The sequence below is a fragment of the Fringilla coelebs genome (assembly GCF_963513975.1).
Source record: "Fringilla coelebs genome assembly, chromosome: 5".
Classification (NCBI taxonomy): domain Eukaryota; kingdom Metazoa; phylum Chordata; class Aves; order Passeriformes; family Fringillidae; genus Fringilla; species Fringilla coelebs.
This window is the reverse complement of record NC_140033.1, coordinates 47,767,042-47,793,036: the sequence shown is the minus strand read 5'-3', so window position 1 is coordinate 47,793,036 and position 25,995 is coordinate 47,767,042. Positions and strand designations below refer to the sequence as shown.

The following is a 25,995-nucleotide window of genomic DNA, read 5'->3' as shown; positions in this document are numbered from 1 at the left end:
AGTATGTCTTTTCCCAGATATCTAAATGTACCTTGTGCATACTGGATAACAGAGCAGTCAGTTTCTGGGAATTTAAACATTAGGAGGACAGCCTTCAACACACAGGGTGAGCTAAGCCCTGCCAAAGTACAGTTTTTGAGACCTCATCTGCTGTAAGCAGCAGATCTGAACTCCTCCATGCCATGCAGGACACCAGACAAGTCCCATCAAGGCTCCTGCCCTGTTCCCAGGTGCTTGGAGCAGCTCAGGTGAAGGAGGTTTATCTTTCTCAAGAGCAATGCTGGCTTAAAATCTTTGTAGAATAGCTCACCCTGGCAAGCTCCATCATTGCCATGTAGTAGGTGTCCCAAGATAATGCACTTTGGCCATGCTAGTTTGGTGAGAGTGAGTTTGCTACCAGCATCTGCTTTTCAAGTCTCTTTGAAGCATAAACCTAGAAACAACAGAGAATGAGAATTGAAATCTCAGGTGAACAAAAGCGGGTATTGCTGTAGTAAACTTTGTACTGAGGAAAAATGAAGCATTTCCTTATGCAGGTTTGAAAGTGGAAGGATTTTTTTTCTTTATGGCTCCTGTAGTTTTTGTAGGGCAGTGCAGATGAGTTCTCAATACCAGGAATCTCTTACACTGCCCTTTCCAGGCAAAGATGTCTGGGTGCTTTCTGTATATTGACTAAGAAAGTTCAGAAATCCTTTAGAGGAGGTGAGGGAGGGCAACGCTGTCTCAAGTGAAGGAATAGGTCACAGGAATAGGCTGCAGTTCATGTTTCTTGGCAACAAATGAGTAATATATCAAAAACACCACATCAAAGCAAAGCCTGGGATCTGAGTGTTTTCCACCATATGTGCAATATTCTTGTTGCTCTGTCTCTCCATTTTGCTCTCTAAGTGCAGAGGAGGAAAGTATTTTGATTCAGGGATTTTTTTTCTGCGTTCATTTCATCCCTTCCTTTCAACTTCACGGTCTCTCTTGACTTGTTTTTTGTCACTGTGCACCCTGCCAGGTTTCACTGGCTTATAGCAGCCCTTGGGTAAAGCCTGGCTTAGGTTGACTGCTGCACTCTTTGCATGGGATTTGCAGTCTTGCAGAACCTGAGACACAGAAGAGTTCTTGCTGGAGGAGAACTTTATTAGCTTTTTCTGTTTTAGCAATTTTAACACGTTTTTCCAGGTGGGAGAAAGGGGTCATCTGTACGCACTATGTTCATGTGAGACATTAGCACCTTTTTGAATCATAGCTAAACCTTACTGGTTTGGGAGCTGATGTATCCGTGTCCTCCGGCCTGCGTTGTCACAGGCTGGCAAGTTGCTCATTTCTGGAGGACGCCTGTATTACAACACAGCCTGTACACAGCCTGTTTCCTTCAGGTAGGCTCTAGGTCACGTAAGCAAATGCCAGCAGACAGGAATACCCTGTCTTCCCTATTCCATGCAGGACCCAAGCTGGTGAGGCCTCCACTCAGACAGTGCTCCACTGCTTATGCTGTCTGCATATCCTTCAGGAAGTTTGGTTTGGATTCGTGTGTATTGCTCCCAGTGAATTCCAGTTGATTTTCTTGAGCATCTTACACCAGACTCCTCACACTGTGCTGGGCTGGTCTTAATATGTGGAGGCCTGCATTTACCAGTGCCTAGATAGTAAATCTTTAAGCCAAATCCTGATGTATGTGATTTGAGAATGAACAGGGAATGTTAGCGCTTTGGGGACAACTTGAAAGTGTGCTACTCTTGGGCCTAGCTCATGTTATATACTTGCTGCTTAAAAATAGAAAAAATTGAATGTTAAGGTATAGTTATATATTCTCATACATTCTAGGACTTCCTGTACCCAGGTTCTGTCCTGGAAGGTCTCCTGGCTCTTTACAAGAGCTTTCCACAGTGGTCTTCTTTCGGGCAGTTTTGTGCAGGATTGCTTTTGGAAAAGTTAGATCAAGGCTCTGCTCTGCTGATCACTTCTTAACCTTCAAAGGCAGCTACTGGCAAAATGTGCAGTAATCCCCCATCTTTCTTTATGGCAACCCCCACTGCACAAAGTGTGTGTGTGCTGGCCTGCCTCCTGTTTGCTCCAAGTAGCCCTGTGGTCTCTGTGTGTTTGTGTGTGTCAGTCCCTCCCTGACATCTCAGCATGGTGTGTTGTTCTGCTTTGGTGAGATGGGAAGGGGGCAAAACCAGAATTACTTCAGGGCTCTCACTGTGAAGTTTGGTGGAGGTAAATGATTTTGCAGTCCTTTAAGGTTCAGCAGGGAAACCTCTGCCAGAGGGCTGTGGCCATGCTGCATGTTCAGGCTCCTGCAAGTCTGATCTCAGCTGTTTTGCAGGATGAGTCCTGAGGCTGGAAGTCTGGGGGCGGGTTGCCTGGGTACGCGGTCTCCAGTGGTGTTTGCTGGGAGTCAACCCTGGTCCTGCCAGTGACTGTTGCCTTATTGTGTTCAAACCAGTTTTCTGTGTTGTTCCTCGACATGCTGCTGAGGCAATGCAACATGGAAAATGATTTCTTTTCTGAGACAAGCAAGAGCATCCAGCTTTACCAAATGATTAACAGATTTGGGTTTGTCTCTGGCAGGTTACTGGCCTTCATACAATATCCCTTTCCATGAAAAGATTTACAATCTCAGTGGGTATGCGTCATACGTTGTCAAGTACGGCATGGATTTCTCCTATGAGCTTGCTCCAAGAGCCAAAATCTTCCGTCGAGACCAGGGCAAGGTGACCAACTTGGAAAGCATGAAGTACATCATGAGATACAACAGTAAGACATGTTTGAATGCTGTGGAGCTGATCTTAATAAGCAGAGTTACTTTTATTTCCTTATAGTGGGAAGCTGCAGCCTCACATACGGATAAGTTTTATTGTCCTAAATGTAAAGTACACACAAAGCAAAAAGGTAACACAAGCTTGCTTTGGAGGTAGGAAACTGGTATAAAGTTGCTCTAACAAGAGCAAGGCCCTTTGGGCTTGTTATTTGACTTTTCCAGAAAGCTTCTGACTCCAAGAGAGAGTACTCCAAGAGACCTCATGGACTGCTATCACCTAATACATCTACAGCCTGTCAGTCTTGAAAGCCTTAAATCCTAAGCAACAGTTTGATGCGATCAGACCAGAGAATTTAGTGTAAAACTTAGTCTTTTTCCATGTTCAGGCAAATGGTCTTTTGCAGGTGGGATAGAGTTAATTTTCTTCGTGGTTAATACAGTACTGTGTTTTGGATTTAGTATGAGAATAATGTTGATTGTTTAGTATTACTTAAACTCAGGTGTTTTAGTTTTGATAAGTCAAAGACTTTTCAGTTTCCCATGCTCTGCCAGCGAGCAGGTGCACAAGACGCTGGCAGAGCAAGGCCAGGACACCTCACCTGAAGTGGCCAAAGGGATATTCCATATCCTTGAACCTCATGCTTATTGTGTAAACTGTGGGAATTGGCTGGAAGGGGCTGATCCCTGCTCAGGGGATGGGCATTGCATTGGTCAGCAGGTGGTGAGCAATTGTATTGTGAATCACTTGTTTCTCTAAGGGTTTTTTCCTCTTGCCCTCCCTCTCCTTTTTATTTTTTATTATTAACAATTCAGTTATTGAAATTGTTATCTCAACCCGTGGTTTTTACCTTTTTCCAATTCTTCTCACCATCCCATGAGGGGTGGGCCTTGGAGGCATGTGGATGAGCGGTTGTGTGGTACTTAGTTCCCAGCAGGGGTTGAACCAGGACAGTAGGTAATGCTCTGTTTTTTCCTGACAGGGCTCTCCTTAACTGGATTAAACCCAGCTTAATTAGCTCCTGGCTAAGCCCATCTCAAAGTACTGATAGCTTTAGATGCTTTATTTTTATTCCCAATTATAGGGAGCTTGCTGATTACTGGACTTGAGGTTTGGGAGGCCTCTCCCAGGGTGGGGTGTCATTCCCGTCTGGGCTGTGAGTAGCAGCATGCTTGTAGACGCTGAGCTCACCACCTTCTCCTCCTGGCTTGCAGTTACTGAAGTGGGTGTTCAAAGGTTTTGCTTCTTTACACTTATTTTAATCCAGAAAAGGAAAACAATGGCTCTCATTGCTGCATTTCCCCCTCTCCCCCACCCAAACCTGCCACTTCCCTTTCTCTTCTGCTTTTCTCTCCTGACAAAGTTTCTACAAGATTTTGTCATGTGGAATTTCATCAGGGGGAATTGCAGATATTTGTGGTTAGAGGTTGGCAGTGGTGCCCCTGGGATGCAGAAGCAGCTGTGTGGTCTTGAATTAGGAGCTTGTCTACTTAATGTCCTGTCTTGAGTGCTGACCTGTAGCTGGTACCTAGGGAGAAGCAGAAAAGCAATGTGACAGAGTGCAGTTACCCAGTTTTTAGTGGCTTCAGTACTTGGCATCAGCTTTTTGTGAGGGGGCTAACTTTTTTTCTTTTCTTGTGCTCTTCCCACCACATTTCAACCCAGACTATCAGCATGATCCTTATGCTGAACACAATCCTTGCAACACCATTTGCTGCCGGGAAGACCTGAATCCTTCTTTACCAGTGCCTGCAGGCTGCTATGACTCCAAGGTAAATTACTTCAATTTCAGTATCTGCTGAATGTTGGCTGCAGCCTGTTTGTGCTCCTGTCAGACCTGTAGCATGCTTCCCTGCACCAGGCTAAGCATGGCCAGACATGTCTATTCCCTCTTTTCATGCTGTCCCAGTGCTTGGGCACCTCCTCAGATGGGAATTCTCTGCAGAGCCTCATTTCCTGTCCCTGACAACACTCCTGGCACAGTGTTACAGGATACAGGGGGAGGTGTATGAAACAACTACATCCATGGGAGCTTGTGGTGTTCAGGGGTTAAACCCCAAAGCCTTACAACAGGAAATGAGTCTTCAGCTCACTCAGGGAAGGAGACTGTGTTACAGCCTCAGCCTCCTGTTCATTAGGTGCCTCCCAGAGCCCACAGGAAAGGCGTTGCAGTCTCACTTTAGGTTTACATTTACAAAAACCTGGCTCACTAGTAAGCCACCCCACTCTGGGGCTCCATCTCTCTGCAAAACTGCTTTCTGAAAAGTTTGGTGAAAATCACTTTGCATTTTAGAGGTATGTGGGAAAATCCTTAGACCCACTGTCCTGGAGAAAACAGCATTTATTTTAGGCAGGTTATATGATATTTTCACCCTGAAGAGCAATGCCCAAGTAAGCAGCTGTGCTGAAAAGTTGTACAGTGTTATATCCTGTAGGGTCCAGCCTCCTGCATTTCTGGATTACAAGTTTGGTTGCTAGGATGGAACTGGGGAGGCTATTTTGGTACCTCCAGTGCTGTGTCCAGCCAGCTGTGTGTTGCAGTGGACAGCAGTGGGAGACTCACAGAGCTGGGTAATACAAGAGGAATGCAGTAAATGGCTTTGTAGAGGGGTCTGGTAAGGGAGTGTTCAATGCACGCTGCAGTGCCTTAGACAGCACAGGCAAGGGGAATGAGCTGGGCTGGAGGTGGAAAGGGGGGCCTAAGAGGGGCATTGCAAGAAATAACCAGGAGCGCAGGCCAAACCTGTTCTAGTTATAAACCCAACTTGGCACATTTAGTGTCCGAGTTTGGGAAGATGGAGCAGGCTTGGGACCTCTTTGGAGACAATGAAGGAGCAGTGCAGAGCCTGGGTGGCAATATTAATTCTGCTGCCTTTTTCCATTCCCAAGTTACGCTGACATGCCCCAGGGGATGGCCCAAGTGCTCAACATGCCGCAGAGCTTAGGGCAGACCCCCTCATCTGCCTGCTGCAGCCCCATAAAATCAGGGAGGGTTGTCCTGAGGGCAGATGCTCTGGCTCTTTCAGCCTGGCAAGGGCAAGTGTGGGCTTGTGGTTTGCTGGTGCCCTTCAGCACTGGCTGCTGCGTGACTGGAGATGCCTCTGCGCAGGGGAGGAATTGCTGCCTCTGCGTGTTTCGCTCTGCTCTCTTCCCTCACCTTATAATCAAATCTCCCGGAGCTGTTCCTGCTGTCTGGGATGGGGATGTGTCAAGCCTCACGCTGCCCTTTTGCCCCGGGTTCCTGTCCTTTGTTCCAGGTGTCAGATTTCCGCCTGGCTGCAGCGTTCACAGCCTCTGCCATCAATGGCCCTCCGGTGCAGGGCGGGCTCCCGGTCTTCAGCTGGAGACGCTTCAACCGCACGCGGCACCAGGGCCTGCCCGAGTCCTACAACTTCGGCTTTGTCACCATGAGGCCCATCCTGTAAAACCAGCGTCAGTATCCACAAGTGGATTTTTTTTTTAATAGAAATTTTATTTCTTGTGTAATAAAATGACCTGGCCATCGACATCCCTGTGCCTTATACCTGCCTTCCCATGTCCTGCCTGCTAAGCACTTTGTACTGGTATTAGCTGCTTCTCTGCAGCACAAAGCATGTTCCTTTCTTCTGAGCTGTTTGGGTGGCCCTTCCTCTGACTAGGATTGATGAGAAGCAGGTGGCAGAGCTTTCTGTCATCACAGCTGTTCCCAGAGCAGGAGTGAGGAGCAATGCCATCAGTGAGAGTGATCTGTTTCTGGGTAGTAGCTGGGCCAAAGCAGGTGGCTGCTTTGGGTCGTGATGGCCTTACCTCAGTGCTGGCTTGATGTCTGCCTTTTGTCTGAGTAGTGTGCTGCAAGTTGCTTCCCATCAAGCAGATCGGTCTGTTCTGTACAGGATGTGACTTTCAGTAGCACTGTCGAGACTTCCTTTGTGTGGCCAGAGCAGCTGGCTATGTCAGGCTACAAGAGAGGGTGAAGGGAAGTGGCCTGATCCTTTGGAAATGCCTCCACCCCAGGCTGCAGGTACAGAAATGTGATCTCTTACAAGGGATCTCTTTCTTGGAATGGATCAGCCCATGCAGTTGCTCAGTGCCTTCTTTGCCTGCTCTTTCAGCTGTGGCAGGGAAACATGACAGTGAGATGGCAGTGAGGGCCGGGGCTATGCACATTACTCTTAGCTACCTGTGTTTACACCAAGGAGTTGAATCACTAGCCTGTTTTGTGCTAGATATTCTGTGTGTAATTAAGTAAAACAAAATAAACAGCTCTTTCCTCCTGTTCTTGATGGTCCAAGCTAAATACTGCGCAGCACTGCCCTGTGTTACGAAGGTGAAGAATGATGTGCAGTGTGAGGTTTTAATGACGCCTCTAGCATTTAGCTTGTGTGATGGGGAAGGGAGCGAGTTACTGGGTGAGGTTCTAGCTAAATATTTGGCTGTCACAGTAAGGGTGATTTTTGCCAAGGGAAGAGGGAGACCAGAAGTTACAGCAAAGCTGTTGTTGACAATGAAAATTTAATGAAGGGACTGAAGTGATTTGTTTGCTGAGGTAGGAGGTAGGTGTGAGATGCTGTGTGCAGAGAACTCCTCCATGTGGTGGCAGAGGAGCCACTGCCACAGATTGGATTGGATTGAATTGACCTGGATTGAACAGGCTGCAGCAGGCATTAAGGAGGACACTTAAGGAATGGATCTGGGTCATGAAGAGCACTGCAAGGATCTGAGCTGCCAGCAAGCAGAGGACCAAGAATCAGCTGCTGGTTTGAAACTGGAAGCACAGAGGGGCTGGAGAACGGCTTGATTTCACTGTAACTCCTAGACAATGCAGCAACACTGCAGCATGAATTTACTGCTTTTTCACACAGTTTTATATAAAAATACAAATGGAGAAGTACTGTTTAAAAGTTGGTCCCCAGGGACCAGGAAATTGCCAATGGATTACTGCAGTGAACAGTGTTCTTGACCCAGGACACAGCTAGATGCTTCCACCTGCAGGGAGTGGCGCTGTGTGGCACCTGTGATGTGCCCATGACATGACAATGTGCCTGGAAATGGCAGCTCTGCCTTTCTCTCACCTTGAGCCTCCTATCCTGAGGTATGACCTGTTTTGTGCTCCAGCCCAGAGTTGTGGGAAATCAGAGCTCTTCTTTTCAGAGTGCCTTTCTGTAAGTAAGTATTTACACCAATGGGACCTTGAGTGCCTTAGGACTCCAATCCGTGTGAGTGTGGCTACTTTTTGCCTTTGGTTGTGCTGCTAAAGGCCACTGCATTCCTCTTGCTGTGCTGTCCTTTGTTGCCAGGCCAGCCAGGGCTGATCTGCCAGTCCTGACCACAGCAGCAGGGTCCAGCTCCTCTTCCCTGCACAGCTGCATCAGTGACCAGAGGAGGCTTTGATAGCATTGCATGGCCCTGTATGCAGGTGCAAAAGAACTGACAGACTACATGAAGTTTCCAAGTCTCTTATTTCCTTCTGCAGATGCCACTTGGAATAAAGAAAAGGAAGGTACGCTCTAAGCAGAGGATTTGTGGCAGAAGTTGCCACCTTTCTCATACCCTGCTTTCAGGTTTTTCCAAGTCCTGTGGTTTCTGACTCTAACTTGTTTTCCAGGTCTGGCTAAGGAGGGTCTTAGTTGGTGGGGAGATGGAAGTGGGAGGTGGTAGTGATAAATCTCTCTTGCCATAATGAAAAAATATTCTTCAGTCAATGCCTAGAGGAAATGACTCCTCTCAGCAGGACTATCAAAATTGTCACATTAAACACAAGCTTTCACACACTTTACCATCCCCCTTTTTCTGAAATTCAGTAGCAGACTTGCCCCTTCTGGTTCTAATGGTCGTACCCTGCACAGCCTCAGCTCTAAGAGGGGCCACAGTCTGTCACAGCATCCTCCCTCTGTTCCAGGAGACACCTGGGCAAGGTCTTACCAGTGCCTGCCCAGGCCAGGCTGCACAGTACTTCAGGCAGAAACCAACAGCACGCCTTTAGCAGTGTCCTGGTGCTGTGCTGCTGGCTCAGATTTGCTTCTCAGCTGACTGCTGGGGTTTTTCAGTTTCCTTAGTAGAAGCATCTGTGGTGTGCAGAAATGGGCTTTGCTCTGGGGCTGTAGCACTTTCCAGACCTACCATGGAGTGTGTGCCAGAGCTACTCTGCAGCAAACAGTGAGTGTTCTGCACGTTCACATTCTCACTTTGCTCTACTTCAGCAGGAACTGCAATTAAAGCAGTGCTTGAGCAGAGTAGTTATGCAGTATTTGATGATAAAACATAGGTTCTGCACTATGTGCAGTACATATACTTGTAGTTTAAATAGGCAGTTTGAGAAACTCAGGACTTTCAAGTGTGATTGTGCTGAGGCATTACTTCACAGGAGTCCATCATCTTCTGGTCAGTGACTTGAAGCAAATTTTAGTAAGTGCATGGAAACTAATTATTAGCATCACAAATTAATTATATGCCCTCGAAGTACAGGCTCAGCACTACAGGGTTGGCATGTCTGTAACTCCATGTTCGAAGTACTTTGAGTTCTCTACAATTTGGCAGCAGAGTTGGGTCCAAGAGGCAGATTTTCCCAAACTGCTTTCTAGTCCAGCTGTTTATTGCTTCCAAATGAGTTGCATGACATCTGTCATGGTGCTGTTCCTGGCTTCTACCCTTGAAGCAGGTGGGTGGGGGGCAGAGCCCTTCATGATGCCTGCACTGAAACATGTTTTTATTTATTAATTATTTATAATTTATTAATCCTGATTTAATTATCCATGAGTGATGCACTTTGTGCTGTGCACAGCAGCTGCTTCCTGGCCAGGTGAGTGGGCCTTCATGCCTGAAGGGTGCTCTGAAAAACTCCGGTACTTTGTCCAATGACCACTGCTCCAGAGGTCAAACCTGGCATCTTGGAGGGCAAGGAAAGTAGCACCAGCAACTGGATTTCCATTCCTGAATTCATCTGGGGCAACTTTGGTGTGCAGCTTACTTTATTCTCTCTGTCCATGCCTTGCAGAAATGCATGTAAGGCATGGACTTTCCAGAAGTTACAGCACTGCTTTGGTTTTTTGCTTCTGTGAGGGCAGCACCATGCAGTTGCCTTCCTGGGAATGACCGAGAGCCAAAGCCTTGCTGCTCAATGTTGGCTGAGCAAGGTAGCAACACCCCTGGAGAGGAGGAGCAGGCTTTGGGCTCTTTTTTGAGAATTGCCTCCTGCGGTGTCAGAAACTAAGCACAGATGACTCAAAATGTTAAAAACCCAGTAGTTTTATTTCAAAGTATAAATTCCAGGCTTGTCAGACAAAACCCCACTAACAGTTAACACAGACACACACTAATCTACAGTACATACAAAAATGGGGAAAGCTGGCAACTGCCCAGTTTAAAGTGGACATTAAATCAGTCCTACATTTTTTCTTTTGTATTTACAAGTCCAACTGCAAAACAAAACAAGAAATCAGATTCAAAATTTTCCAACAAAGGATTTCTGCACATTTGACTTCTTATAACCAATAAATTACTAAAGCTGAACAGGAATTCCTGAACAACTACTACTCAGCTATCTTATTTACAGCTACACCCTATTAGTTTAAGACAGCAGTACAAATATATATGTGTGTGTGTATATATATATGTATGTATATATATATATACACATCTATACATATATATACATAGGCATATGTATATAAAAGAAGAAAAGAGTGCTCAGCCTGCATAATGACAATGAGAAAGAAAGATGCCTTTTTAACTTAAAAGGGATAAAAAGGAAAATTCATTGATTTGTTTTCTCCTAGCTATTCTTAATTTTTTCCTTCTCCTCTCAGAAGGTGTTTGGAAGGGAACAGATTTGAATGGCAGGGCTGGCTTAGTGTCATTTAATCTCTTCTCCCTCCAGTGTTTTCATACAATGCCCACCCCTATCCAAATCAACAAATTAAAAAAATATATATTTAATATATCAAGCTTCTATTTAAAATATCTGCATAGATATTTTTGACAAAAGGAGAATACTCAAAGGGTGTATAAGAAGGCAGAATCACAGCTCGATTTTGTACAGTGTAAGCAATACTCATCCTGGGGAATGGCTGTCTGGGGAGCAGGAACAGACGTGACCCATCCCTTTATATAATATTGGTTTTATTTACTGTACATTTAACAGCATCAAGGAAGAGCTGAAGTGGTTATTTCTGTTACAGTACAAAATGATATTCAGATCCTACTACTGAGCTGAGTCATGGTCCCAGTGAAGCTGAGGGGTTTTGCCTTTGTTTTCAAAGGAAGCAGGGGTAAGACCCCTTAATTTTACAGGGAGAACACCATGAGTATTGCCAGTCTTGTGTTAAAAGCCTTGGGAATGGGTGTCACAGTGCTTGTGCTCAGTGATCTAACATGGCCAAGGGCAGCACAAACAATTCTGAGGAGCAACGTCAGACCAACGCATAGGGAAGCTGCTCAGAGCATGGAAATAATTACAGGCTGAGAGATCTGCATCCTTGTGTTTTCTGAAGCTGTCACTGGAGACAGTACTGATGCCATAGCTGCAGTCTGTCCCCTCCTAGCATTTATGTTTTTGTATCCAATATTTTTTAGCCATACTGCAATAAAACAGGCCAGTGAAGCTGTAACTAGGAGAAATGTGGAATGCCATTTTGCCATCAGCACTCCATGGCAGGGCTCCTCTCCAAGTAGATGAACTAACTCAAATTACTTTCAACCTGGACATTCAGATGCCCTTGTATCACACACACAGAGAAAACAATTCAAACCTAAAGCACACCCGAAAGTAAATGAGGATGGAAAACACAGCTGTAGTCAGTGCTACAGTGTTTGCTAAAACATGGGCAACTCAGTCCAAGGCAGTGCTGCTGAAATGTCACGTGCCCGGAGACAGCAGCAAAACACAGACTCGCAGAATTCAGACACGGAGTCAGGAACAACTTTATGCCAAGCTATTGAAAGATGGAAAATTTTGCATTAAGTGCAGAGAAGAAACCAAAGCAAACACTTCCACTTAAAAACCATATAGAAATTTTTCATGTATTTAAAAGGGGATTATTGGAAGGCTTCAGCGATTGATACTTTTCATTAAAGAAGGGACCAGTCTAGAAGCACAGTATTAACAGATCTGTACTGAATGTTGCCAGATATTTTGGTAATACTTTCAAATAAAGTCTATAAAAGAAACAAATTGTTTCTGGTTGATTGTTGCTAGCAGAAAGCTTCTCAATAGTTTTAATCATTCTGGGAGGTAAAGGATAATAAAACCATCAGCCATTCAACTACATGGGAAAAACTGCCATGAACTAAGGAATTAAGAACTACTTATCTTAGCAAACTCACTGCAGAGATCTGTTCCACAGTGACAGTGACTGCACAAAACTGGCATAGTTTTCTCTTTGGGCATCAGTGATTTAGGGACAGCTCCCCTCGAGGTCTCCACACCAAACCAGGCATCACAAAGTCAAGCCATGCTTTATCACACACTTCTCCACCAGTACTTGCTCAAGATACTGACCTATAACAGCCCTGCTGGATGAAACAACAGGGAAGTGATCATTTACTCCAGAGCTGCGATGTCTTTGGTCAACAACAGTGCCTCACAAAATCCTGCCAAAAACCCAGAACTGCTGCCATACAGACCAGAAATGGATCTGGTAAGACAGAAGCCAGTTTTTACAGTCAGTTCACTGAAGAACTAAATATTTCATAAGTAAGTATGAATCTTCTTTCTCTAATGATGCAGCCCACAAAACCTCCGAATGAATGACACACCGTCCCTGTTAGTACCTCCACTGGAGGAAAGAAAATACTCCAATGCAGGACTTGCACCTCCTGCCTATCCCAAAGGAGACAAACCTAACAAGGGATATCTAAATGGAAGCTCAAACTATAACAAAGCTCACCTATAGTTTGGGCCAGAATCACAACTAAATAAATGAAGTTCTAGGTTGTATCCTCATGTTTATTTCAACTTTCAAACTGTAAAACTTCATACTACTGATACAGCCAAAGGCTCTTTGGTACCACCTCAAAGACACATTAACAAAAAATTGCCCAAGGACTTGACAGTCATCAACTGGAAATAACTGCTCTAATCTCTATTACAGAACTGTCTTTATAAGGACCATAATTTAGTCTATTTCCACAAACAAACTGAATACATTATTAAGTAATTATTCCTTAAAATAAGCAAACAGAACATTTACTTAAACACAGGAAAATTCAAGGAATTTTTGATAATAGCACCAGAAATACAGGGACAACTGCAGTTCAAAGGGAAGATTGCACATTGTTCATACACAGTGTGAACCTTCTGTGAGGATACTTAGATTTAGCCAGAATTTTTGCTTGCCGAAATCAACTTTTAAATGCAAGTTTCCATACAGAGAATATCCATAACTCACCGGAGAGAAGTAACATTCCCAGTTACATGAAGTAGTGCAGTAAATCAGACAGAGGTCTACATTTCTTTCCAGAGGTGCCATTTCTTTCATTGTAAAGGTTCTAAATAAAGGAACAACAGCTACAGAACCCATAATCTCTTAGCATATTTCATCAGCCCAGTTTGGGGATTTAACTTTTCTGATACTTCAGTCTTGCTTCACATTTCAGCATGATGGTTTTGAGAAAGAGAGCACTGTAATGAAAAAATGTCAGTCTGCAGCTTTGCTATATGGTGAAGTGGATTAAAAAAAATCTTTCCCCTCTAAACCCACTGTTTGGTTCAACTGGGTAGGAATGCAACCGAAAATTGCCAAAATTCAATCCTTGCATCTACTTTCTTGTCCAGGTGCATTACAATTTTGTTCTGCAAAAAGCAAGTTTAACATGTCAATGACGGTGGGGGAGATGCACCAATTTCTTTTTCTCAGATCAGAAGCATCATGAAAGCATCTATTAACATTTACAATTGCTCATAAGGTTTAGGCCAATTTCTAAAACTCCCTTGGCTACGTCTGATTTCTGCAGAGGCAGGCAGGTGATGGGAGAGAAGCACACTGGGAAGCAGCTCCTCCTTCTGTACTCACTGAGCATCCAAACGAGTGCAAACTGGCAGAAGCTTTCATGGCACTGCACCACGGGGGTTTCTTCTTTGGCTGAATTGCAGCTTTCCCAAAAGAACCAGGAAAAGCTCTGGTGGAAAATAATGTCTGTATACTCAATATTCTTGACAGGACATAAAACAACTACTCAGGAATTACAGTAAGGAAAGGGCTGAGTGATACTGCAGATAAGAACAAATTCACAATCAGCAGATGTTACACTTTCTTGTCTTTACATAAACAGCAATTACTGCAGGCCTGGAAAACGAGAAGCACTGATAAAAGACCAGAAGGGTAAAAGGAAAAACAACTCCAAGGAAATAAAAGAACACCACAAGGTATCCGGCTACATTTTATTTCTGAAATTATTCTTTAAGGCACAAAATAAATCTAAAAAATAGGGCTGGAAGTATGAGGGGAGGGACAGAGAAATTGCCGGAACTATCAAGGTTTGAATGGAGACTTTACAATCCAGTTCCAGATCTGGGAATGCTCCCAGGGTGAGTAGGGGAGGATAGTGAAAATAGAGGAGCATTCTTACTTAGAAGAGGTAGGAGGTTGTAGGGTGATTATTTTTTTTTCTCCACCACCTCCAAATTTACATGGGTTCCTGGCCAGACTCAAGTTCCCTTCCCTCCCCTCAGAGAGCTTATTACAGACTGTAAGGTAAGACCAGACCACTCAAGCCTCCAGTACAAAAAGTGAGACCTTGGATCACCCTTCACGTCACATCTGCTCACAGAATGCTGGGGGGGCAAGAGGCAGATAGCTTTTGCCCTTGTGTTGGTGTCTCAACAGACATTGCAGATGTGTATGTTTTACTTCAGGCAAACTGCAATTTACTATTTTGTTTCCACTCTGAAGCAGAACCCCAGGCATCCGGGATGCTCTTGGATAAAGGATAGTAGGTATCTAGGTGGAATACCTGTCATGGAAGGAAAAACAAAATTTTCAAATGGCCAATGGCATGAACTATTAGAAAAAACAGGCTCTCTCGCTGCAGGTCAGACTTTATTTTTCTTTTGGCTCTGAGTGCATGTAGTGTATCACACAACTGTCTAAAATAATCCTGCAGAGTGGATTTAAAGGTGAATTACATGCATGGGATCAACTCCTCCCAAAACCAGGGAAATTCTTGATAGCAGGACAGGTTTAAAGGGTCCAAAGATCTCAAGTTTAACTGCTCTGGGAAGAGATCACATCTGTGGACTGGGGGTCACAGAAGGGTCCAAAGCGTCCATAGACATCCTTAGCCCGCACTGCAAAGTAGTATTTGCTGCCAGACACAAACTGTGTCAGAGTGCATGCCATGGGCAGCGGCAGCGCCTTCACCTCCCCGATCTTCTTCCACTGCGAGGCCATGGTGGCACTGGGGTCCTCGTGGTAGGCATACAGGTGGTAACTGTCCACAGTGGCACAGCTCCGGTCCACCTCCATCACGCTCCACGACAGCACAATCCCATTCTGGCTCTGTACCCGGGCCAGCTTCAGCTGTGGCTTTTGAGGCGGAGAAGTGTTGGCAGCTTCGGGGGGTAGACGTGGTGGCTGTGGTGCCTCTGGAAGTGGAGCGGGATGTATGGGGCGTGGTGGCTCCTAAGCAGCATAAGAGCAATAAGGGAAAGGTCAGAATCTACAGCAATAGAAGGAGGCTTTAATTCATCATTCCCCAGGTAACTGCAAGCAGATGAGCCTGCAATCACCGAGCCATCAGAACTCTCAGTCCTGGGTGCACAGGCAAGGCAGCAGCTGCAAATGATGAGAAGGGGTGGGAGCAAGGATGCCATAAATTCTTACATCATTCTTACATAAATCCCTAGTTGTGCAAATGATCATTGCCACAGTAATTTCCCTGTATCTTCTTTGCTTCCCAGCTAGGAGGGGATGAACTCAACACTGTGCCCTTTACCAGGACTGGGCAAGCAGGTTCACAGTGACTTTTAACTAATCTCCGTTTGAGCTGCTGTTCCCACGTTACCTGACACCCCAGACAGGGCATTAAGATGACAACTCATCATCTCTTCTACAGACAGGTATTCAGTCACAAAAGGAAGACAGGGTAATGATGCCACGTAGATTCTATCACTTTAAATTGATCACAAAAGCTCAGCCTCACTTTCCAGGAAATTTTGAAATGAGGGCCCAAATATGTCTTTCCAGTGATACTTTTTTTTATGCTGCAAAAACAGTACTAGGTCTCTCATTTATATTAGTTAAGATGAATTTAGGAATGTGGTTACCATGCTTCAAGCCTGAGGTCTTTCATATTGGAATCTGGGGTAGTTTTTGGCATCTTAAGTGTTCTGTGTGTTATTTGCTTCATTTATTCTCATTATTTATCATGGAAGAGTGCATTGAGTTGATTATGTCTAGACTGAAAGGATGGTAAGCCACCTTCCTGACCATATATTTACCATTCCAGGACACTGTAAGTAATGTGACTGCCCAATAGCGAGCGTACAGGCAATGTAGCTGAAATGAAATTAAATGTGTCAGAGAAAATTTTCAAGTTCTAACCAAAAGGGGTTTTAGGTGATGCAGAAGTGATCACTCAACACTGACTAAAAACCTCTGGAGTTTGGGAGTTGGCAACCTTGGAGATTTGGTCTGTACCCTGTTCTCCAATCTCAGTTTTGCAAACAGCTGTAGTAAAAAGTGGCCACCCAATTCACAGCCAAACCATGACAAAACATTTTACTGGCAGTTTTTCTGTACGTTTGACTCCATGAGTCACCTGCAGACAACTCATGCACTAATTCTCAGTATGCTCTCCTGGTAATTTGGAGAAGGCCAGGGTGTGCTGACAGATTGCACAGCTTTTACCATTCTGGGCAGGAGCCGCTGTAGGTGACTGGGTGGTGCCACGCACAGACCTGGCTGTGAAGTGTCAACAAGGCATTTGACTGCTCTGCAGCTCACACTGAGAGCTGCCTGAGAGTGCCAGTGCAGAGACAAGGCTGTACATTGGATGAGGAAAGCCCCACTCACAGTGTGCACTTGCGGCGGTGGTCGATGGTGCACCGTGAGCTGCGGCGCTCCGGAGCCCAGAGCCAGCCCGTTGTTCACCACGTAGGTTGTCTGAGGCATCCGCACGGTCACACCTGCAAGGAGCACAACCAACACTGAGTATTCAATACTTACAAGCAGCTAAACAGAGCATTGGAAGACCAACTCCTTGGTTCAGCTGCATGAAGCCAATCTTCAGACAGACTGCTCCAGCTGCCAGCAGACTGATGAAGCTCTGTGTAACAACAAAATCACCTCCCATCCCCTGAAGCTGTAAAAGCGAGAGAGAGCGAGCGCTTGTGTTTGCAGAGGGGACAGAACATTGTTTTAGCACTTTGTAGCACGAAAGAAATGGGTGAGGAGGAGAAGTGTGGAAGATACAGGGAGCTTAAATATGAAAAGAACAATTACATCATTTTGGGATTCAGAAAGGAAAAGAGAAATGCTGCTGCAGCACAATGTTATCCACTCAGAAGGCTGTGCTGTGGATGACACTGAAAGCAAGAAAGCTAAGTCACTGTCCAAGAAGCTTGTCCTCCCTCCCAGAACAGACTCCATGATGGACACTACTCACAGGCATCACCATTTCAGTCATTCCCACAGCAAACTGACCTGCCTGGCAGGAATGAACTAGACAGTTTTACAGCCTTGTAAATAATAGCCAAAACTCTTGCAAGCTACCAAGTTTTCATTCATTTTATCCCACATCTAATTATCTTAAGTAACACTTTATCTATTTACAATTGGAACATTTATGTTCTGTGAACTCAAAGCCTTTGCTCATTGTTATGGATTGCCTGGGTTATCCCTCCATTTCTGTCTAGAAATACAAGATTTGAGGCAATCTCTAGGTCTACAGTTGTGTAAGACTGAAGCCTCCAGAAGACAAGCTCACAAAGCAGCACATTATCAGGAAACCACAGTTATTGTACGGCAATTTCTTCTCTTGATAAACATACATCAAGCTACAATCCATAGGGAATGAGGGTCAGATGTCTGTGTAATCTGTGAGTGCAAGGCAGGGAGCTCAGAGTGCTAAATCTGAATGCTTTAATTATAAAGTGCTAAACACTGGGCAGGTGCTTTACATCTTTTTCTTATTGGAGTCTCTCTAAGAAGCTGATGAAGCTGTGTGAACTCCTGTGGTTTAAACTGCCACCTGAGCTGGCTATTTCTCCTCTAGGAGAATCGGGTAAGATACACTGGTTTACTACGACTGTAGTTCTGTCTCAGGAAACTACAACCACCTGAAGAAGATCAGAAATGCCTTAATAAGGTATAAGATACAAACATAGCATCACTTCTAGGTAGGGATCCTACTCACTTGAGGCAGAAGTACAAAACTGCAATTTGTAAAACGCTTTGGATGGGTTCTCACAATCGATATTTCAAAGACAAAGTGCAGCAGCGCTCTTACTCAAGAAGCATCTGCTACTGGCACTAAAGGCTGTTTCAATGATAACATAAATCATTACACATCAGTAGCAGCATTTCTACCAGGACATCACAGAAGTAGGCCCATACTAATAAAACAGGGAAATTTATGTTAAACATAAAGGTGTTAAAATAACCATAGAAATTGTGGGGAGCAAAAAAAAAAAAAAAAGACAGTTAAATGATATTTTGTTACAAAGTGGTAGATTTTAAGTTCTTTATTTTTGACATCTATTTTTGACATTTCAGAAAATGAGTTTATTGCTAGGAGAAGGTATCAGTTATGCATTTGCAAAGTCAAGGGGAACTTGCCAACATCTCAAGGAAACTCAAGCATGTATCAATTTCTGATACATCCAGTAAGAAATTTCATCTCTTGAGGCCTTGAGAAAGGAAAGAAATTTGCTGAGCACAGGACATCAGAGATTGCTAAGGAATTACACTAGATGCCTGACAGAAATATAACTTTTAGACAGGAAATCAAATATGATTTTCTACAGTGATGCTTGTCATACTACCTTCCACTGCCCTGTAAAGTATGGGGCGTGTCAACCCCATGCTTAATTGGCAGAGCTAGTGCCTGGGATGGCTTAACTCCAATTTCTCCTCATTCACATAGCTGCAAGTAGAATTTCTTAGTAGCATAAGAATTTTCTAAATTCTATAAACTGGGAAAAAAACCCTAAACTCTCTAACTAGTACCAGTATTGTAAAAAGACCAAACAACACACCCAAATCAAAAACCTAAATGCCACATCCATGAGGTAGAACGTAGCAAGCTGTGTCACAGTAAGAAGCACATAGAAGGAATCATCCCTTACCTCCAGTCTGTGGGGTGACTGGCCTTAAGCCTGGGCTGGTCATGACAGCTCCTCTTACAGGATTCTGAGCTGGTGGTGCAGGAATAGTGGTATAGACCACCTGATGGTTAGCAGGGGTTCTTGGGATAGGAAGCTTGGGATTAGCTGGAGCCATGGGCCGATGAGTTACATTCACCGCTGTCGAAGCTGAAAAAAAGGCAGAGCACACCCTAAACCTGAACTCCCTGACTCATATGCCTATTCCAGAGTATACATCTCCTCTGGAAAGGACTGACTCATCTGAGCCATGTAAAATAAAAACTGTGTCTGCTTTGGGTACTGCAAGAAAAGTGAAAACAGCCTAAACGGTATTTTACTGAAATATTAAAGTCAATATACATACAGTTTCCTAACAGAAAAGATAAATATAGTATCTCCCCCACTCCCTGCAAAGGTCTTGTGTGTAAGGACAGTGGAAGAATATAAAATCCACCAAGGAGTCTACAGAACACAGTAATCATAAGGGAATTCCAATGCCAACCAATCTTCAGCAGTCACATACAGAAAAAGAATAAATGAAAGAAAGAGAATCTACATTTCTTTAGAAAGGGGAAAACATAATCACACTGCAAAGTAATATTTAACTAGGGCTAGAACTTCCATGTCAGCCTTGCCATTCCCTCTGCCAAAAGAATTAACTGCCAAGGGACAGATACAGGAGTGATGCTGATAATGTTTTTCCCCCTATTACTTAAAGAAGGTACAGGTTTCTTCTCCTTCCCTTTTACCAACAACAGTATATTTAATAACTTCCATGACTATCCTTAGCAGGATTTCTTCCTCTCCATAAATAAAATTGATCCTGAATTCAAATCAATAGTACTACCCCTTCCCCTTTATCAGTTTAAAAGGAAAAATGTTATGGGAAACTGACTAGAATGAAAGATTATGAAGTGACTCAAACATTCTGCATATTCTCTTTGAAGGATCAGCAAAATGTAGAGCACACAGCAGTCTAATTCAAGGAAAAAAGCAGCCACTGCACTCACACAGTGATGTACAGTGAAGTTACCTGTTGGTAATACATGGATGGTGGTCTGGGAAGGGCCACTTGTTGGCACACCTGGCTGCTGCACAGGGCTTGGCTGCAAAGGCGGCAAAGGCTGCAGGGGTCGAGTCAAGGGCTGGGTGGGTATGCTCAGTCCTGTCACAGGTGCCTGGCTCTGGTTCTGCTTCTGCTTCTTGCCATCTGCTTTAAAAGAAACAAAAAAAATAGGCAATAGCAAACAGAAATTTTAATTTCTGAATCACAGTTCCAAGCATCAGAGAGTTTTACAATCCTTTCCCCTCTCTCCCACTTACAGATTGGTGAGGATATTCAAAGCATGGCATTTCTTTGACCTTTTTTGCTTATGCAAACAAATCTGCAGAAAACTCATTTAATTCTCCTCACTTTCATCACTGCAATTTCCCCTGCCCAGACACACTCCACAATGTTTTATTCTATTATCATGAAGTCTGCATATTTCAGAGCAATTTGGAAACCCGAATTCAAGGAAACACTGTGCCAAAGTCTTTAAAAGTTGTTATTAAAAAGAAATCCTGAAACCTTTAAGGCCTGAACACTGCAATACTCAAATTTTGTTCCCTAAATAAGTCTTGTCTACCTTTGATGTTTACATCTTTTTATTTGCTGACTCTTTCCTTTGTTCAATTTGTTAGTCCTCTTGCTGCTATTTTGAATTTTCACGGTATTTACTTAAAAAGGGGGAAATTGCTTTTTTACTTATAGAAAATTTTAAAAAGAAAATTTGTTTTATCACATTGACACCCTCCTCAGCATGACTTACTGACTTGTGATACTGACAAATATTGCCTCTATCTGTAGCTTACTACTGCAATACTTTTTCCTGCTTTAGTTTATTTGTGACTACATAAAATACTCATTAGAGTGCAAGTCTGTATCTAATCAAGACTTTGTACAAAGTCGAATAAAGGAAAATTGGACATTAAAGCAGTAATAGGCAGAGGAAGCACCCCTGAAAAACTAAACACCACAAGATAAAGGAGTAGATTTTAAGGACTGACACTCAGAATGATTCTCCCCTAATAAAACTGTACATACATCAGCCACTAATTTAGTAAAAGAGCATAGAATATAAAGATGACAATATGTAAACACTCATTTTACTCTTGAGAAAATAAAACAATATAGTGATGACCCCATTTAAAATGTTCAATTAAGTATACCGACTAGATTTCAAAGCATTAAGAACAGGGTAAATGCCAGCACAGCTCAAAGTGTTGGGGTTTCTGGCAGTCTGAGACTATTTTGATGGTCTCACTGAGCTGTGTTTGACACTAGCTGCTAACAGCTTGAAGCAGCAATACCCTTCACAAACTGCTGTATGATTCTATGAGACACAATTACAGAATCATCAAGGTTGGAAGAGGCCTTAAAGATCATCTAGTCCAACCATCAACCCAGCACCAGCATAATCACCCCCAGACCATATCCCTAAATTCAAGACCTCAAGAATAAAACATGGTATGAATTGCAGCCCATATTGTCTTTCTGTAGACCCAACAGCCAAGCTACTTCACTGAAGCCACTGGATGAAAATATACTGTTTGTTTGTTTTTTCTAAAGTCTATAAAGGGCTGCTTATTTTGAAAACAAAAGGTGAGATTCTTCCTGCTCTTTGATCAACTAATGGGCCTCGTGATTGGTTCAAGCCTCTTTTATTGTCCACAATTTTGAGAGATTTCTCAGTGTTCATTAAACTACTTGACTCCAAAGAGATTCCTACAGACATGTATACACCTCTGTTTACTTCAAATATTTAGAGACTAATGCACATCTCAACTACCACTGAATAATTTCAGTGAAGTGAGTGCCTTCTTAGTAATGACTTAGAAGATGCCCTCACAATCCAACAAGTAAAAACCTTTACAGCCTACTGCTGTAAATGTGGTTCAAGGAAAGATAACAGTCTGAACAAACAAGAGGGCTTTTCCAGTTTTGCTTTTGGTTTTGATTTCACACAGAGCAAGTTCATTTACCCTTGAAAAATCAAGAAGAGCCCTGCTGACATTCCAGTGACTGGAAACTAGGTCAGCATTGCACCACCCACAGGAAATGATGACAGATAAATAACTAGACTTCATTAAATAAATGGAAATAAGAGGCAAAGGCTATTTAAGCAAAAAAAACAGTGAGGAAGACTGGGTACATAGTAAGCCCAAGACTAAGGTTAGAGGTCATTAAGGAACAGTTTCCAATACTGAATGACAACAGCATCATATTCATAACAAATGTGGACCTAGAGGAGACAGAAAAGTATGATTTGTGGAAATAAGCATAAAATGGAAATTGTTACTACTAGAGGTGTAAACAAAACTCCTATTCTAATACACGAAACAGAAGAGGGACTAATTCCCATCCCAGAAATGGTCTACAACGCTGCAGCTATAGCACAAACAGTGTTCTAGTTCATCACTGGTGTAGGTGGATTACAGAACACCAAGCATGCCACAGGCATGTTCAAGAATAACAAAAAAAATAATCCAGAGAACTACAGATTTGTTAACCAGATAAAACACCTTATAAAATAAAAACCCCTGAATATGTGTTTAATAATTTTTCTTACAAAATAATAAAAAAGTAGAATATAGCTGTTTTAATTTAAGAGTACATTTACCTATCTTTCGTAGACTACAGACCCACTTTAGACTAAATCTATTAATTGTTTCAATTTTAATACAAAATAATTTGATGATCCTTTTATGAAAAGGCCAGCAAGGTCCAAAGTGCAAGAATTGCAAGATACTTGCAGACAGGAGAGTATCTAGATGACCCTTAACATGGTTTCTCAAAAATTACACACCCTTTTCACTCATAATTTTTACACAAATCAGAAGATGTTATTAGATAACAGCAGATATGAAGATTTTCATATTTTCATACCTTTTACAAGTAGCAGAATTAGGCTTACTTTTATGTGGGTGACAATGCTGTAAAAAACACAACCAGGAACTGAGTGTTCCCAACAACACTGTGTAAGTGTTGATCTTCCATTTGAATTAGTATTGAGCTAATATTCCTGCAGCAAACACCATAATGCTGAAAGTATTTTCTATCCTGAGGTTGTGTAAATCTGGGAGAAAATAAAACCTGCTCCACAATTGCTACAAACGAACTTCAGTGGAAAAAATACTTGGCCAAAGGTGTATAGATGCTTATGATCATGTAAAAGCTGTTACAAGTGTACTCTTCCTCTGTTTAACCGTGAAGTGTTTATCAGAACACATTCCTGAGAAACTTGCTCCAAAATCCTAGTGCTGTGTTCTCGCTGCAGGGTGAAACTCAAGCTTTTATTAGGGTTTCCTATGTTTCTACAGCATATATAAAAAACCACTGACTTCTCACACAAATTCTAAACATGAACTAATCTGCATTGGCTTCAGACTATCAGCTTTTGCTTTGCAGGGAAGAGACACACAGGAGCTAATCCAGCACAAAAGTACTCCACTAACCTCCCTTCTAATGGAAGAACAGTATTCTAAGACCTGACAACTAAGGGGAAAGAATCTCAGAATATCCCACTGCATAAATTTTTAAGGTAGTGGCTCAAGCCCCAGCAAAGAAACTGAGGAAGAATTAAGCTGCAATGGAGCTATGACTCACACACTCCTACCTAAAGAAGCAGTCTTACAATTGTATGTGCAACTGTGGTATTGATCTTTTATGGCAATTGTGAGGTGAGCATCTACTTAATGCAATTAGGAAGGAAAAAAGCTCTCTGGAAAATGTTATTTTCAGAAACTTTAAAGATAGAAAAATATTAGCTGAAATATATTAGAATACTGTGACATGCTACTTTAAAATATACCACAAATCCATTTTAATCTATCTGCTGGGTGTCTTTTACAAAATATTATATAGGACTGGGGAGGTTAACCTTGTCTGACAGGCTTGCACAGTCTCAAGGCAACCACCTTTTTATCTTTTTGAGAACTAACCCTCAGAAGAGATGACAGTGATAAAAACTTGTTTGCTTCAGCTATTTTGACACTCAGCTTGTCAAGTCAAAATTCTGGCTGAAAAGGACCTCTGGTGGCTGTGTAGTTCAATTTCTTGTTGAAGATGGACTGTCAATAGCAACTTATTCAGATTATCTGTGGTTTTGCCCTGCTAAATCTCAAAAACATTCAAGAGGACAGTTTCTACATCCCTCTGTGCAGCAGTATATCGATTTCTTTCCTCCTCATTCCTGAACTTGTAGTTCATGGCCACAGCCCCTTAATGTATCACTTGGCACTGCTGAAGTGAGTTGTGCCCTGTCATTTCTGTAACTACCTCCAAGGAGCTGTAGGCTGCCCTTACACTGTCTCTTGCTTAGCTCTTTGCCAAACATGCCCTGGCCTGACCTCTGACAGGTCATGCACTCCAGGTCTTCACCATCCTGACACCATCAGGGGGGGCCTCTCCAGTGCTACCACAACTCTTCTGAGCTTGAAGAAAAGGGAGCCAGAACTGGACACCCTATTTCAGCTGTGGTTCCACCAGTGTCAGTTTGAGGGAATACTTAAATTGAAATGAGAACACACTGTTGGCTCATTCTCAATTCACTGTGCACCACATATCCTCTACTGATAAGAAAAGCAGACAGTCAGCTATCTGAATTGCATCATGCCTCCCTAATACCTGTGTACCTCACATAGAACTGTTCAAGGCCAAGCTGGATGGGGCTTTGAGCAACACGGTCCAGTGGGAGGTGTCCCTGCCCATGGCACGGGGGGTTGGAACGAGATCACCTTAAAGATTCTTTCCAACCCAAACCATTCTATAACTCTACAATTTCTTTCTCACTGGAAAAAATGCTACCACATGCCAAAATGATTTTCTACATTTGTGTAATACAAATGCAAAGCAAGTCAAGCTATTAGGAATGTTTATGTAGAACTTGAATACACAAGCTAGAGAAGTAACTATCAAGGTTGTCCAGACGAATCAAACTTCTTGGTGGCTGGACTTCAGAATGTAGCACAAGGACATGCATTTAGAGACCAAACAGAATGAAAATTTTACCTCCAGTTGTAGAAATATGATTTTTTTCCTATGGAAATGACAGCGCAATACATGGCCTTAAGTAGAGACTCTACTTTTGTGAAGTAGTATCATTCTTCATTAATCCAATGCTAACTATAATTAGACTGGCCTACATTTACACAAGATTTATATAAAAAGAAATGTGTTCTTTTAAATGAAGTGCATCCAAACTGCCAAAGTACATAAGAGCACGACTATATTTACTCTTCTCTTGTCATACAGTCCTAAAGCAAACAAGTTTCCATTTGGTCTTTAAACTCTTGCACACAAAGTGTTGGTTAAACAAAAGATTAGAAGCTGTAATACTCTAATGCCTAAATATCAACTGTAGAATTAAAAGGCCTTTAATTATAATCAGTAAACAGAAAAAATAAATACATCCAGAAGAGCTTTTGAAAAGATCATCAAGAACTCAAACATCTCAAATTACTCCCCAAGCCTGAGGTATTTATGCACAGATAGCACTAATGCTTAAAGTAAAGGAATAGTAAAAATCTTTAAGACTGTAAGCAAAATTCATTTTCTTTAATACCTAACATATTTTGACAAGACTCCTATCTAACTGAAACACCAAAGAAAAAAAATACACTAAGCAGAAACAGTTTATTCCTTTCTGCCATTCACAGGATGAAATAACACTAGTAGCCCAACTATCCCTGCAGCTAGGAAAGTATTTTTCACCTACCTTGAGAGCAGCTGTCATCCTCTTCATCCAGTGTAAGATCAATGACACCTCCTGATTCACTTCCTGTGAACTTCCCGCTCTGAAAGACAAAACTCCTTTGTTTTGCAAAAGCAGATCCAGGGAACACAGGTGGAAAAGGGACACATTGAACATTCAGGAGAGGTCTCAGAATTGATACTTATTAGAAAGGAACTGATGAAATGATCAA

At 42.8% G+C, this 25,995-nt stretch overlaps 2 protein-coding genes across 7 annotated transcripts in view; one reads left to right on the top strand and one right to left on the bottom strand.

Moving 5' to 3' along the window:
- The window catches only part of PLBD1 (phospholipase B domain containing 1), a 39,227-nt gene extending 32,226 nt beyond the window's left edge, over window positions 1-7,001 (top strand). Inside the window, exons 9-11 of the mRNA XM_084205642.1 lie at window positions 2,563-2,748; window positions 4,416-4,522; window positions 6,008-7,001. Coding sequence (XP_084061768.1) covers window positions 2,563-2,748; window positions 4,416-4,522; window positions 6,008-6,175 — 461 coding nt within the window. The 3' untranslated portion in view covers window positions 6,176-7,001. The remainder of the gene's footprint in view (window positions 1-2,562; window positions 2,749-4,415; window positions 4,523-6,007) is intronic.
- A 7,091-nt stretch (window positions 7,002-14,092) lies between these two features.
- ATF7IP (activating transcription factor 7 interacting protein) overlaps window positions 14,093-25,995 on the bottom strand; it is a 78,211-nt gene continuing 66,308 nt past the window's right edge. For 5 of the 6 annotated variants that reach the window (XM_084205334.1, XM_084205333.1, XM_084205332.1 and 2 more), the window contains 5 exons: window positions 25,788-25,866; window positions 20,063-20,242; window positions 19,012-19,197; window positions 16,739-16,851; window positions 14,093-15,346 (listed from right to left, as the gene is read on the bottom strand). In XM_084205334.1, coding sequence (XP_084061460.1) covers window positions 14,930-15,346; window positions 16,739-16,851; window positions 19,012-19,197; window positions 20,063-20,242; window positions 25,788-25,866 — 975 coding nt within the window. In that variant the 3' untranslated portion in view covers window positions 14,093-14,929. The remainder of the gene's footprint in view (window positions 15,347-16,738; window positions 16,852-19,011; window positions 19,198-20,062; window positions 20,243-25,787; window positions 25,867-25,995) is intronic. The other variant, XM_084205331.1, reaches the window with a different exon arrangement.